We start from the raw sequence: 15,654 nt of genomic DNA, 5'->3' as shown, positions 1-15,654 counted from the left end.
TTGTGGTATCTTGTGTTAACTTCATTAGAGCTCATGCACTAAACCACAGACAATTTCAGGAATTTCTGTCTGAGCTAAATGTTGACTATGACGATGTTCTGTACCACACAGAAGTCCGTTGGCTGAGTCGAGGGAGAGTTTTGAAACGTTTCTATGACTTACTTCCACAGATTACAGCTTTTCTGCTTTCAAAAAACAAAGAAGTACCAGAGCTCAATGATGCAGAATGGAAATGGCACCTTGCCTTTCTGACAGATGTAACAGAGCCACTCAACAGTTTCAATGTGCAACTTCAAGGAAAGGGGAAGCTCATCTGTGATATGCAATCACATGTCAAAGCATTTGAAGTAAAATTAGGCCTCCTCATCAAACAAGTGAAGGAGGAAAACTTCTGCCATCTCCCCACAACTCAAAATCTGTTAGCGGAAAAACCATTGGTTGCATTCCCAAACAAAACATGTGTGAATTCACTGGAAAAATTGCAAAAGGAGTTCCAATTTAGATTTAAAGAGCTTCATCTCCATGAACAGGACATACAGCTTTTCCGTAACCCATTTTCTATTGACATTCAAAATGTGGATGCAATTTACCAAATGGAACTGGCTGAACTACAGAATTGTGACTCTCTGAAAGACGCATTCAAGTCAAGCAGCCTTCATAATTTTTATGCATCTCTCCCCTCTGAGACATATCCTCATCTCAGGAACCATGCACTCAAAATGGCAACCATCTTTGGCAGCACTTATGTCTGTGAACAGACTTTTTCCAGAATGAAACATTTGAAATCAGATCTAGACTAACGGATGCACACTTGCATCACTTGTTACGACTAGCAGTGACAAATATGGAACCGGACATTGACCATCTCATTAGCCAAAAGCAGGCCCATAGTTCCCATTGAAATACTGGCAAGTTTGTTGATTTAACTTTACTTGTTCTTCATTTTAAATATTGTATTTGTTCCCGTTTTGTTTCTTCACTTCAAAATAAGATATATGCAGTGTGCATAGGAATTTGTTCATAGTTTTTTTAAACTATAGTCCGGCCCTCCAACGGTCTGAGGGACAGTGAACTGGCCCCCTGTTTAAAAAGTTTGAGGACCCCTGCCCTAGGGATACGTAATACTCTGATGACGTGTTTTCCAATTTGGTCCCTCCAACATTGGCTCACGACTGCCACAACTGGAAGGCGGTGGATGTGGCCTGTAATCCAGGCCCGCAGAGGCGGCGAGGGTTAATGGATCACACGCATTTGTGTCACGTCCTTTCCCGTGGGCATCAAGGTGCCATCACACCTTGGCTTGCCATGAGAAGGCAACAGAGGAAAATGCGGACTAATGCCCACCTGTTCCATCTGTATGGGATAGAGTGCTGCTCCCTTGCACGTGGGGGTGGGTTATCTCCCGGTGCTCTGGTTTCCTCCTACATGTAAACACTCATTCATTGGCTGAAAACATCTTAATGTGCATGCGCCTGCACGTGCTGTGGATCGTGCAGTGTTGCGAGATGCAGTCTGCATGAATGACGCTGCTGTATAAAACACACTCATTACCATCACGAATCTGTGTGAATAGCACGGGTAGTGGTTACTTAATGTGTCCTTACATAATGTTGGCCAGCTAAATCTGGAACTGCAAAATCAATCATTTGTACACCCTGTGCAATCGTGCGTGCATGCTTAAGTTTTCCGTGTTGTGATGGCAGACATGGCTTTTTAACATTTAGCGTATTTCATGAACTTAAATTAAGCGTGGAGTTATACAGACCATTACATCCTGTAATGGGTCCATACATAAATATAAAGCAAATTCAATACACAATTCTGGTCCCAATTATCTGGCCTGTTGTGGCAATTTGAACAAAACAAATTGACGTAAAATAGCAGCACTGTGCATGTAACCATTCACCGGTGGCTTCCACCAGGATCACTCAAAATTAATGTAGGTGCTCAGTTTGAAGGAAGGCACTCGTTCCTCAAATCCGAGTTACGTGGCCGAGTGTAGCACAGAACTCTAAGAATGTGACATTGCAACGAGCACACCAACTGGATCAAGATAGAGAACTTGCATGAGTTTTTGTTTTATTCAGCTGTGCGACCGAAGAATATGGTCGCTTTTTTCGCCTGAAAAACGAATCGGGGGACCAGGCTGCGTGGCTCTTGAAACCAATTCCTGGGTCAGGGCATTCACCGCTCTGTTCGGATCCTCGCTTTCTCTGCAGTGGTAAAATGTTGCTGTATTTTACATGACAGAGGTTTTTGGGGGTTAAATCGTGTAAATATAAATGTGTCGTTAAAGCCACCACCACCCGACACAGCCATTAGTAACGTTTGTCACATAAACAAAATATGCGAATTCGTTACGAGTTTAGCACACCGGTGTGTTGGAGAGTAAACCTACAACATTTACAATTCGAGTACGAAGTTTCGCCGGTAATTAAAACCAGCCTCATCAGGCGAGACAACCAGAGTTGCTGTATTTGCAGAATTTTGTATCTGCATGATTTTTCTCCCAATGTGTTTTTTTGTATCTGCGTTTAGAGTATTTGGCTGCTATAAATTTCCACTTGATAACCCACTTCGTTGAGCTATTATTTGTGGCCAGGGTGCTTCTGAAAAATGGCTGTATAGCTCAGTGGGCCTTACTTGGTAATATAAAATACTACATCAAATAATAAATAATGAATGTGCATGGAAGTGATGTACACATCCTGGTCAGTTGGTGAATTTAAATAGTTGATGAAATGAAATAAATAATGTACATTTTCTTGGTTCTTTCCATAAAGAACCAATAATATGAATCCCTGCAGTCACGAAAGCTTTACATCGAAATTTAATACTAATTTATTTATTAAATTTTTTTCTGGAACCTTTTAAATAAGTGAAAGTATTGATTTCCTTAATTAAAATACTGACTGCTTGCAGTATGTAAGAGTGCTCTAAAAGGTTTCGGTAATTGATGTTAACTTTGTTACATAATTGATGTAGTGTAATTGCCAAATGTTTTGTACAGAACATCATTTTTTACAGTACCGTTATACAACGTAAAAAAATGACAATAAATTGTACGCTAATACATTTTCTAGCAGGCAAGAAAAACATCTATTGTTGTACTTACATCCACATAGACTATTTAGATTATAATCTAAAATCAGTTTGATAATTATTTGATAATAACTTAATCATTATCAAACAGATTTGTATTTGCAGAAGACAGGGTAAAATGGTTCCTCGACATGAAACTGACACTAAATAACAACGACAGGCAGAAGCAACACAATTACAACATTCAGTTGATAATGAGGAAAGGTTTCCTAACATAAAATACAGACGAGGTGTGTTATTCATATATTCATTAACAACATTTCTGCGCTTACGTGACACCATTACAACGAAAATTCCGAAACGCATGCACCAAAATAATTGTTAAACGTTCCGCATTTATTACGATTTGAGGAGGTCGTGGGTTCGATCCCAACCCTGACACTTGTATATTTGGAGTTTACGTGGCCTCACCGTGGTAGTGTGCATCTTTATCCGGGTACAAGAATAATGCGCATGCATAATACGCATGCATGATATACGTTCATTACCATATGAATAACCCAACCGGCAATGGATACCCATTGTAATTGATATGCATTCATTAACCCCCCCCACCCCTTCGCACGTGAAGGGTTCACAAATGACGTCATCACATCTATCCCTCTATTTAAGGAACGAAACAGGAGGATTTCTCCACAAATCTGGCTGTCCGCCTGATGATGCTAGTTTTAATTATCGGCGAAACGTCGTACTCAGGTTGTAAATGTTGTGGATTCGCTCTCCAACACACCGTTGTGCTGGACTAGTAACGAATTGCCATGTTCTGTTCACGTGACAAACCTTACTAATTGGCTGCGTCAGGTGGTGGTGGGTTTAACACACATTCATTTTTCGATTTAAAGCTTTCGTGACTGCAGGGATTCATATTCTAGTTTTTTTCGGTGAAGTCACGTAGAAGGGAAATAATAAAATAATAAAAATAAAACATTATGAAACAGGAGGATTCTCTCTTCATATTTACGCGATCTAACCCAAAACACCTCTATGAAGGTGATCCACAGTAAAACGCTGTCTTACAGTGGCTATGGGGTGACTTTTTGGCGGTCTGCGAAGTAACACGCGCATCATGTAAATGACAACCTTGGTTTAACACAGGGGGCGAGAAGAGGACATTTTCTCGAATTCGGTGGAAAAAAAAACTCAATATTTTAAAAGCTGCCATGCACCGTGGTGAATACGGGACGGTGGCCCTTAATCAATGACGTCACGAAGCCAGTCCTTAAAGAGCCGCACGCGGTATCCGGAGCCACAGGTTGCTGACCCCTGGTCTAAAATTATTCTCTTGTCACTCATACTTCTACAATATATGTATATGAGAAGAGGTTTTACCCTTTTTTCTGGAAATAAAACAGGTGTTAAGATGTTAAAACACCAAAGTGAAACCTTTTACGAGGAATCATGTCTGCATTATTAACCACAATGCTTGTGGTCAGAAAGCTGTCTCTGGTGTGGACCAATCAGTTTCAAAGTCAATGCATATGTTATCAGAGTATGTTTTTTTTTGCATTCTGACCACAAGTATTGTGGTTAATGCAGACATGATTCCTTGTAAAAGGTTTCAGTTCGGTGTTTTAACATCTTAACACCTGTTTTGTTGCCAGAAAATAGGGGAAAAACCTATTCTCATATTTTGATACTGGCAAAGGAGGTCCCATGAAATATGTCTACCCTGCACATCGCTTCTCGGCACTTCCTAGTCTGGCTTTGCGTCATTGTCGCACACTTGAAGATACGTGGCCAGCTCCTTCACGTCATCCCTACCACGCACTCACGTTGGGAGGAAACAAGGGGCTAAGACTGATGACTCAATCGCTGTGGACCTGGGGAAGCTGCAGGGCTTCTGCAAATGATGTCACACGTGGCACTGGAGCATCTTTGTCAGGAATTGTGGGCGCTGCACATGCCTCGCCATGCCGTGGATCAGAGATCGATATTAGTCTTGTATCTCTTCTGGAGATGCATGAGAGGGAGGGCTCTCCTATGCGCGGGCAGAAATACCTCTGCATTGTAAGAGCCTCTCATAATTAATGTTTACCTTTAGTGTTTTCATGAGGTCATCTGGACGTCTAAGAAAAAGAGCTGAATACATAATAGAGGGGTTTTTTTGTGGGTTAGATCGTGTAAATATAAATGTGGTGTTCCACTCGCCGCTACCCGACAGCCAATTAGTTAGGCTTGTCACATGAACACAACATTCCGGCGTGCTGGAGAGTAAACCCACAACGTTTACAATTCGAGAGCGACGTTTCGCCGGTAATTTCAACCAGCACGGTCAGAATTGTGTGCTGAACGAGTAACTTAGTTATTTTGTTTTGTTTACGTTACAAACCACGTACTAGTTGGCTGTGTCGGGTGGTGGCGGGTTCAATGGCACGTTTATATTTACGCAATCTAACCCAAAGCACCTATTATGGATAATATTGGTCGTGAAAGCCTAAGTGTTAAAGAGCTTCATAGCTCATCGGATTCACCCAGTCTAAATAAAGATTCGGATTCATTGTTACGAATGTTCTTGTCAGCGGTGAATTCAGTCACACATCCCTCTAGGGGGATAACAAAACAACTAAAGAGTTATATGGGCTAATTTTCTCCTGTCACGGGAATGTGGAAAGTCCACTACTGACTCAAGAGTTGTAAACAAGCAATGTGCACCTCATGCTTGTTTGGGAAGGGAAACCACTGATCGTTTTGTTAATGTTCTTGGGACTCCTGTTGTTGAAATGGTACATTCAAATTGTCTTATGGTTGTTATTGTTTGACTTGCATCACACTGGGATTTTTGCACACAGCGTTGTAATACGGTGTTTTTTTTCTGGAAGATTTGCTGGTTTGTCCAGGATGTTTCTGTTGTGCGTCGTCGCTTTAAGATGTTCTCTGTTCATATTTTGTTTATTGCGGTTGCACCCGACTCAAGAGCCGCATGGCTCACAGGGCTCTACCTAATAAATGAAACTTGAACTTTAAACTTCATACCACGAGGGTGGCACGTACAGTTGACAGTGGTTTTCGATCTGCAGATTTTTCCCGGTGAGATGATGATCGGTGAGCAACTCCAGCACTTAGGTAACAGGAATGAGGAGAAGGAGGTGAGAGAGGGCACCGTGGGGATAGGAGGGCATGTCGGAGGAGAGAGCTGTGTATGAAGGAGGGAGCTGTGTATGTGTGATGGAGATGGAATCAACGGATTGGAACCCTGACCTGTCCCGGCATGCTGATGAGAAGAGTGTCCGCTGCAGGAGGAAACCCATGCAGAACAGGGGGAGAACACAGGCTACGCAGAAAGGCGCCCGAGTGTGTGGAAACATACCCAGGCACTTCTTCACACGAGGCACGAGTGTTTCCACGAAGTCGCCCTGCCGTAGAGCAGCCCATTTCCAGTCGTGATACTCATACGGATTGCTCTGTGTAGTTGTTTAAAGCTCCCATTACCCTAGAGTCCAGCTGAGCTATTACCCAGATCTTAGATCCATTTATCAATGAATGCTAAACACTCTTCTGGTAATTTAACATTGTAAGTATGTAATGCTAGGTTATACATTTAAATCGGCTTATTATAAATCCCTTTTTTTGGAAGAACACAGTGTGTATGCACATAATGGGGTATAAACTGTTTGTGTTGTGAGCATATACTTCGCAGACTTAGTATTATATGCACACATGCGTGTAAAAAGTATCACAACCATATTTGGAATACGAATTCATTTTCTGTATAACATCGCTGCATTTCTAAAACGAAAAATCACCAAAGTTGCCGTCCATTAGTCTATTATTCTGGCAACATCGCCGCTTGTAAAAATTGCATCGGCAACTTCAAGCACTGTGTGATGTTTTTTTCAATAGTCGTTGCTTATATATCATTAATATTAGTAGCATTCTGACTACGCTTGTTTAGCCAGGAAAGCCTCACTAAATCTCAAGGTTCTTATTCGGGAGGATCAGGCCAATTTTCTTTTTTTTTTGCAGCAGGGCGTGATATTGCGAATCGATTTCATTCGTGGGTACTTGTACAAATGTGGACCATCACGCCGGCACACAATGACCAACTCGTTTCGAATGACATGACGGGATCCGTAACGTCTGCTGTGAAGTAGACGGCGTTTCTTTTTTGTCATGGCCAATACATTCGCAGCGAATGACCAGGGTGACCCTGCCGGATCCGAACCACGAAGCTCTGCAACAAGCAGAGAATGCTGGGCCAGGTCACATCCCCACGTATCTCAAATACAAATACTATTAATAATAAACCCCGTTTTAGAAAGCGCCTTTCAAATTAGTCATCTCAAAGGGCCTCTTGCAATCCCCCGGGGGAGGTGAGCAAGACTGCCTCTCGCCTAAGTGGCTCGTAGTCAGAATGTTGCGAGTTCAAATCATGGTTGGGGGTTGACTCAGCCCATCATCCCGTTGACACAAATAAAACAAATACCACATTGTAGGGAGGTCAACAGTAGTTGTCCTATGGGTAGACTCACCCCCCTCCCACACCCTGCCATAGGAATGTAGAATGTCCACCAATGGCTCAGGGCTGTAAACGGGAGATGACCACCACTTCGTTACTCACGAAATGCAGGACTTTGGCCTTTTTTTATAATTAAAGAAAGGAAATTTGATGATAAAAAAATACCCACATCTCGTAGAAGCGAGAGCCTGGGTGAAACGAGTGGCTTGTTTTGTTTCCACCCCTCTGCTGTCGCAGCGGTTGAGTTTGAGTGACTGGCAGGAGCCGTGTCACTCCGCTTGTGATGCAACTCGGGCGTCTCATGGGCTTCGACCGTCGCACCACATCCCCGTCACGTGGTGTGTTCACCGACCTTCACGTGACAAGCCGCACTTTACATCTTTAAGCTCTCGGCTTCAAGCCCCTGCGCATATTTAGCGTCAGTAGTATCATGGCAGTTGCTCCAACAAATGTTATCGTCAAGTTTCAGCATAAAGTGGTGTGATTTTATACTTTGCTGTGATTGATTGCGTTGAATAGCACAATTACTTAGTAATATCTGGCACTGAGCGCTGCTCTTGTGTGGTTAGAACGCGCAATTTCCTAAAGCGCAAGGGGCTAAACAGACATTTTAAATTACATTATAGAGCACCTAAAAATATTGGCACAGTGTAATTTGTCTTAATTAGTTTCCCGTTTTCAGAAGGGCTACGTTAAACGTACGTGTCAGAGATGAAAGCAGTAGGTTTTGCATTGGGCTTCATTACTGCCGTTTCGTCTTTTTTAAAATATAGTATTTGCCCTCTTCATCAGCTTCATGCTGCCAGATTGGGAGAGGAAATCCCAGGGGCCTGGGGCCATCACGGGGCAGGCCACCCAAATTACCAGGGGGCATTTCACTGATGGGAAGAGTTTGCAATAGGCAGTGACAGCTGGTGTTTTGTATTACACGTTAACGTTAATTAATACCCACTGTTGTATATCAGCTGCTCGGGTGTCATGATATGGGTTTCTTGTTGGTATACAATACCTTTCTTTGCACGAGCTTAGCAAATAACACGATGTTCCAAAATGTACCGAATGGGCTTTGCAATTGAAATCAACATCACCGCTTGCTGGGCACTTTGTATTAATTGATGTTTATGCTGTGGGTTAAACTAAAGATGCAATTAACTGGCATTTTTTATGAATAATTTCAATCCAGAATTCCTCGTGTTACCAGGTTATTGTATAGTGAGGTTCAACACAACATATTATGTCAAAGGAAACCTGGAAATTGTAATTCATGGGGGCGGGGCAGTTATTGCCTTTTTGTTGTGGGTAGTTTTAAAAATCTGAGATTGGGTAACGACACTGTAGGGCAACCGGCACACAGACACCGCGGTCCGTTGCGGGCATTGAACCCTCGATGCGGCATAACCAGTGCTGCCGTGTGACGCGGGCAGTGAATGGAGGCGATGCATATTCATCCGACCTTCTGCTGACGATACGTCTTGAAAAGCACCGACCCCTCACCCACCACCCAACTGCTTGTGTGCCACCACCGTGGATGATAGCACCTGCCTCTTCCCCAGTCGGCCCAGATGGTCCTGTAACCCACCATCTAGAGCGAGACGGGTGTGCTCGTCGAGCCAGGAGGCAGGATTGAATCGCATATTCAATTAACGTGCTACGAGAAAAGAAAAAAAACCCTGTGCCTCCACAAGCGAGCCAGCCTTACTGCAAGCTACCGCCGTTGGCTTCATGTAGCAAGTAAATAGCAGGTTTGATTTTATTTTATTGTACCGACAATTTTAATATCACTCGGGGTGTCAATAAAATGTCACTCTCTTTGATAATATGAAATTCAATAAAAGGTATTTTTGAAAAAAAAGATATTTATTTTTGAGTTTCCACATTCGCCTCGGATGGAATGGAAAGGTTGTAATAGTATTATTATACACACACCATGCCTCACATGCTATTGGATTACATGAGTGGTCAGTACGTGTACCACGTATGTCGAATGCATGTTACTGACTTCACAAAATGGTAACTAGAATTTCCGGGCATTAATCCCCGAGTGTATTTCTGTCGGATGGGTATGGAGATGGGTGTAATTTGTGGGATCGAGGATGGATAGAGCCACACTCTGCGTTCATTTGCTGCACCATCCTTTGTGTTGATGTCTCTGGAGAGAGGCCCCGAGCAAACAGCAGTGGCAAGGAGGTGGGAGCCGGGGAAGACGGGAGGGGTGGGATTGCAGCCAGGCAAGGGAGGGTGTGTCGGGTGGGAGAGATGAGAGCGAGCTGGAAGAGAATTGCAACAAAAAAAATATAAATCCTTCCAATCGCATTTTTGGGTTTCGTTGCGAGCGGGCGTGTCTCGTCCAGTGAATAAGGAGCATAACAGATCGAGGCAGCGCGCAGTGCCAAAGCCTTCGCACGCACGCTCACACTCACTCGGAGGACCCTCTGTGGACGGCACCACACCGCTCGCCAGGGAGCTGCGTGCGGGAAGGCGGCCACGGCGAGTGGCCCTGCTGTCGTGCCACATCGACGCGAGGACGGCGGGTCTCTCTCTCTCTCCACGATGAACTCCGTCCAGACCATCCTCATTCAGGTACAGCAGATGGCTGCTGTGTTATGCGATTCGTTATTTTGCTGTGTAATAGTCACAACATTTTCAGTTTTTTGGGGGGAAAATTTGAATATATTTTGTTTAAATGTTCAATTGTTGGTTTCGGACACTGCTGTGTGTGCCCGTGTGCATGCGAGCCTTTGTCTGTGAGATGGTCGTTTGCTGTCCTTCCCCCGTACCTCCGATTAGCACGGTTGGCTACGTACAGTACGAAAACAAAAGAAGTTCTAAATGCATTGGTAGCAGTGGCAGCATGGTTGTTAGAGTTTGCTGCAACATTGGCCTGGGTTTGGCCACTTAATTCCTGCCCGTGCTCCAGCAGCGGGATTTGGCATCTGAATCTGCCGCGGCTTCTCCCAGGCGGTGAGCACACAGCCGATGGAGGGTCCCATGAAGTGAGCGTCAATATTAGCAGCGTGGGGAAGACAAAGGAGGTTGGGCATACGGTGCTGACCCCTCTTAATTTTCTGTGCCACCTTATTTATTTGATTAGGTATTGCCAACAGCATTGGCCACAGAAGCCCTGTCTGGGGTTTTTTTAAGGGGAAATATAACTCCGTGTGTTTTGGATTGTATGTGTGTGTGTGTGTTTAATTTCCCATTTAATTCGTGAAAGAACGTTCTATAATCCCATTGGCTCCGGGCAGCCAAAGGTAGAAATACAAAAATATATCACCTGAGTTTTTTTTTTTACGTGTACGCTTGGATGGCTTCTATTTTGTCAACAATATTCAATATTTGTCAACAGCCCTATAGGTTGATAAAATTAGTATGACATTGTGGGAGGTCAACGATGGTTGCATACTGGACAGACTGACTCCTGTCATAGTAGTGTGGAATTTCCACCAATTAGGGCCACAGATGAAGGGGATCGCTTTTTGATACTTGGGTCACTAACTTCCGTGTGGCCTGTGGGCAGCATTGTGGACAGACGTGTACATGTGATGGCAGCACTATCACAGTCATTGCTCGCATTGAGCGACAATCAACGAGAAGACGTTATTGCGGCTACTCTGCTGTAATTAAATGAAGGGTCATATATGCGTACATAAAATGCTAACTCTGACGGGTTGTAAACATACCCTCTTGGGCTTGGCTGATTTATATATATATGCATAGTGCATGAAAGCATTGTAAACAATAATTTTCTTCAGACGATTCGGGTGTAGTTCACACGATTGGTAACAGCAGCGTTTTCTAAACATCAGTTGCTGCTGGGCAGGTGCCGTAGATTGCATCGTAATTGCAACTGCCACCTTCTTCTGCACGGCATCCGTGCTAATTATGTAAGCAATAGAGGAGCCTGAGATTCCTGTGGGAATCCATCGGACCCCCATTACTTGAGGTTGCTGCAACTGATAGGCTGCGGATTGCATTCAACGTTTGCCATCAGACAATTGGGCTGGTGTGTGCCACTGCCTTCGTGCTGAGATTTTAACTCCTCCAGCAAGAGCACGGACTGTTACGGAGGTAGGCTGTGTGGCGTTGTTGGCTACTAATCCTTGGATCGCAGTGAAGATACACTCGTTCTCATTATTGAGTGAGTTTGGTCATCTTAACCCGGTCACCATAGACCGCACAGGAAGATGAGTTTGGTCAAGCCAAACTATGACAGCATATTCATAACATCTCAACTTGGGATGACCCAATTAATTGGATGGCTAAACATTTTATCAGTCGTGGTTGTGCACAAATGGGTTCTGTGAAGGATGACAGGTGAAGGCAGGCTTGTGAAGTCTCTCCCAGAGGGTCATCCGCCAAACACACGCCGGGCTCTATTTCCCATGGGATTATGGGATGGAAAACGTCTGGGCTAACGATTGCACAAATGAAACATAGTTGTTGTAAATGGACAAGTGTTGTTTCAAAACAAGCATCGCCAATTATACGTTAAGAAGAGATAAACTAAATACTTTAATGAAAATATAGTTAAAATGTTATATATTCGACATTTATTTAAATTATAATGTTAATTATGAGGCTGGACCATGTGACTTGAAGTGCACTTTCCGAAAATGTCACTCTGGATGCTGTAAGCAAAATAGTTTGTGGTGAATTCACGTATAATGTGCATAGCAATTTAGGTGTAATAAGGATATGAAGAGATGTGTTAGGGTGGGTTTTTATGTTGGAATTTAGTGTAAATAGATGAGTGCTTAAGGTATAAGTCATATCTATTTTGTGGGTCAGAGAGCTGGCAACTACAAAGGGAGCGTTTGGCCATTGCGTTTAGCTGCATGTAGAGGGTTCTCTAAATGTCATAGTTTAATAGGAATTGAACACGACAGGAATATAATTGTTTAATCAGGAAGAGGACATTGTGATGGTTGTGACACGTGTGCACAATGGAGAGAGAGAGAGTAGGTTACTGATGCCACAATCATATTTGCCAATTAACTAGAACATTGCAAAAATAAAGCACTTTAGCCTGGAATGGCACAACATAACCAAAGCCAACATTGAACATTGTTTCACGAAACATTCAGTTTTTTCCTGTGGCCCCAGAGGGGAGGAGGTGGAGGGGACGGAGTGTAAGGGGCACGAGGCCACGGGGCAGGTGGCTCTTGAACACTCAGGACTGTCAAACCATTGGCCATGGAAATACAGCAGCATGGCGCTGGCTTTAGCCTGCTGGATTCCTCGTGGAAAATTTAGTTTTCAGTGAGGAAAAAACCCTCAAGATAATACGAGTGAATTTGGTTAAACCAGGTGAGAACTCAAGAGACCAGGATGGAGTCTCGATGGCAAGAGTGGCGTGTCTGTCAGCAGTGAGCGATGATGGCTATTGTGTGAGTGTGTGTATATATAAAATCCCAATTAAGCCATTTGCGGTGCAATTTTCTAATTTTTGGCAAATTGGGAATCCTGATTCCGGCAAAACAATGGCCTACTCTTGTGGAATGACATCAGGGGATCTTAACATCCACTGTTAAGCGGACGGCGCGTAGTTTTATGAACAAGGTTATCATTACAAGCCGCAATATTAACCAGGGCGGCCGCTTGATTCGAACCGTGAACCTCCGGAACAAAGTGGCGAATGCGGCGCTACCGCTGGGGCCGTCTCACTGCCCGTGTGATGAGTGCTGGCGCATGCATACGTTCCTTGCCATAACAAACCTGCGTGGCTTATTTCTGCTGCCCAATTAGTTTAACTGTGTAGTTTTCGCATGTGGATGTACAGTTCAGTAGACGTACATTTATGGTTACATTTTAGTCAGCACAAGTGATCGTGAGTTGTATTATATTTTAACTCCCCATCATTATTCTCGTTCCAGCCATAATCTTGCACATTGTCAGTACACTGACTAGATTTCCTGTTGTCTTTTGGCATACATGTGAGACTTTTTAATTTAGACTTAAAAATGTGACATTTTCTCCTTCATGGAGCGAGTGGCTCTGCTTCAAATCATCTCTTTCATATCCCCCTGTTCAAGGCACATTTGACATAAGCTCAAAAATAATAAGCCTGCCCCAAAAGTGAAAACTGCAATCTGTACTTTAAATAACATTGGGAAAGAATGCAGCCGGATAGTGGAGTAATTGGATACATCAACAATAAATGAGCATCACTCCTCACTCATCAGTGGAAACCATGTAATATTTTCACAGATACTGGACATCTGTGGGAAAGAGCTTCATAGCTCATCGGATTCCTCCAGTACAAATACATATTCTGATTCTGATAAGCAGTCTCCTTCACTCCTTCACATATCAGCCTCCACTTAAAAAGATAAATTAAATTAATCCTTACACAACCCATCAGCCGCACAGCCTTCTGGGAATACATAAATTCAGCAGCATTGCTTCGAGACAAGCAGACTGTGAACCGGTTTCGACATACAGTCTCTTATGAACAAAGCCAGTTTGCTTTGTGGTGCAGTTATAGTCAACGAAATAAAACGACTATATTTAGCGGCATTTTGTCTCTATTTCCTCGAATTATTTATTTTCTATCTTAAACCCCTGTGCACATACTCTGCTATGATTCTAGAGCTCTGCAAGGCTACACTGCAGGTCGTTTATTACAGACTCTGTTTGTCTGGGGTAAACAGGGGGGCGGGTACCCCCCCCCCCCCCCCGGTTCCAAATATCCAGAGTCCCAACCGTGAATTCACTCCTGTATCCGGTGGGAGGGTGGGTGGGAGGTGGGGGGCACGGCCACGGATAACCCCCCGGGCAAATGAAAGAATTTGCCCCAATAATCCCGCTTATCCGTCGTTCCGACCGCGGATTTTGGGAAGAGCCAAAAACGTCAAATGTGATTGGCCGAATAGGGTCCCTCCGCCCCCCCACCCCACCTGAACCCGAGCAGTGCCGGATTAAGCTGGTGCGGGGCCTGTAGCATATGTTATAAAGGGGCCCTAAATAAAAACATATATAAATACACACATTTTTACTTGCACAGTAAAGTAATTGTATTTTTTTATTTGCTATACAGCCAGATAATACGACAAATCGCTAACTTTAAACACCCAGTCGTTCATAGACGTTGAAGGCAGTATAGTACTATAGTAATAGAGCAAGTGCAGAATAACTGAACCGGAATTGATAGCTTAAAAGCATTTAGCGCGGGGCCCTTGATAGTGCGGGGCCCGTAGCTACTACATATGTAGCCACTTTTGCTACTAGGGTAATCCGGCACTGAACCTGGGCTCTTTTGCTTTGGCGGTTTTTTCCATTGTTCTTGGTGTTACGTTTGTTGTTGTTGTTGTCTATCGCACCGGTGAGACAAGACCATAAGGGAGGCTTGTCTCTGGTGGAGGCCAATCAGTTTCAAGGACAATGCGTACAGCTATCAAAGCCTCCTTGTTTGCATGTGTTATCACACATATGTGGGGTTAATGCAGACTTGATGCCCTGTAACACGTGTGTCTGTTTGGTGTTTTAACATCTTAACACCTGTCCGTATTATTGCCAGAAAGGGTAAAAGCCTTTTATTCTTTTTTTCATCACTCGTTTGTCCAACCACATTTGTAGTGGGAGATCAGGGATGACTTTTGGTTGGGATGGTGACGTAGTAGAACGTTTCGGTGGTGTAAACTTTCCACTAAACACATTCCACACACTGTGTGATCAGATTCACGTACGGTAACACCGGACAGAGCCTCCAGTTCACTCGACAGAACGCTGTCAAGCCAGGCACGAAATCACCCACGAACATGTGTGTGTGTATGTACCAAATAGTGCAGCTGCCACTCATTCACACACACACACACTAGAACCTGTCAATGGATTCTAGCATTTTGTGAACCTGTCTGCAAATTGTGAATGGGGTCAATTTTAAAGGGTAACAGACAGGCAGAGGGCTCGTGCAGGATCTGTGCGTGCTGTGCGGCACGACGCCACTCCACCGTCTGATGTCCGCTCTGCCGACGTTGCCCGACGAATCTTTCCCCACTTGCAAAATCGTGGAGACAGAATTGTGGGGAGATTCTGCCTCTCTCGGACTCTGCTCTCGATTTAACATTAGCCATAAATACATTCTACAAGTGGTGAAA

At 43.8% G+C, this 15,654-nt stretch overlaps 1 protein-coding gene across 1 annotated transcript in view; it reads left to right on the top strand.

Annotated features, from left to right (window-relative positions):
* The first annotated feature begins 9,849 nt into the window (after window positions 1–9,849).
* LOC133345832 (E3 ubiquitin-protein ligase HECW2-like) overlaps window positions 9,850–15,654 on the top strand; it is a 204,145-nt gene continuing 198,340 nt past the window's right edge. The window contains 1 exon segment of the mRNA XM_061556852.1: window positions 9,850–10,138. Coding sequence (XP_061412836.1) covers window positions 10,109–10,138 — 30 coding nt within the window. The 5' untranslated portion in view covers window positions 9,850–10,108.

The sequence above is a fragment of the Lethenteron reissneri genome, chromosome 23, assembly GCF_015708825.2.
Source record: "Lethenteron reissneri isolate LAM-NWPU_2019-01 chromosome 23, ASM1570882v1, whole genome shotgun sequence".
Classification (NCBI taxonomy): Eukaryota; Metazoa; Chordata; class Hyperoartia; order Petromyzontiformes; family Petromyzontidae; genus Lethenteron; species Lethenteron reissneri.
This window is presented reverse-complemented; position numbering and strand designations above follow the sequence as displayed.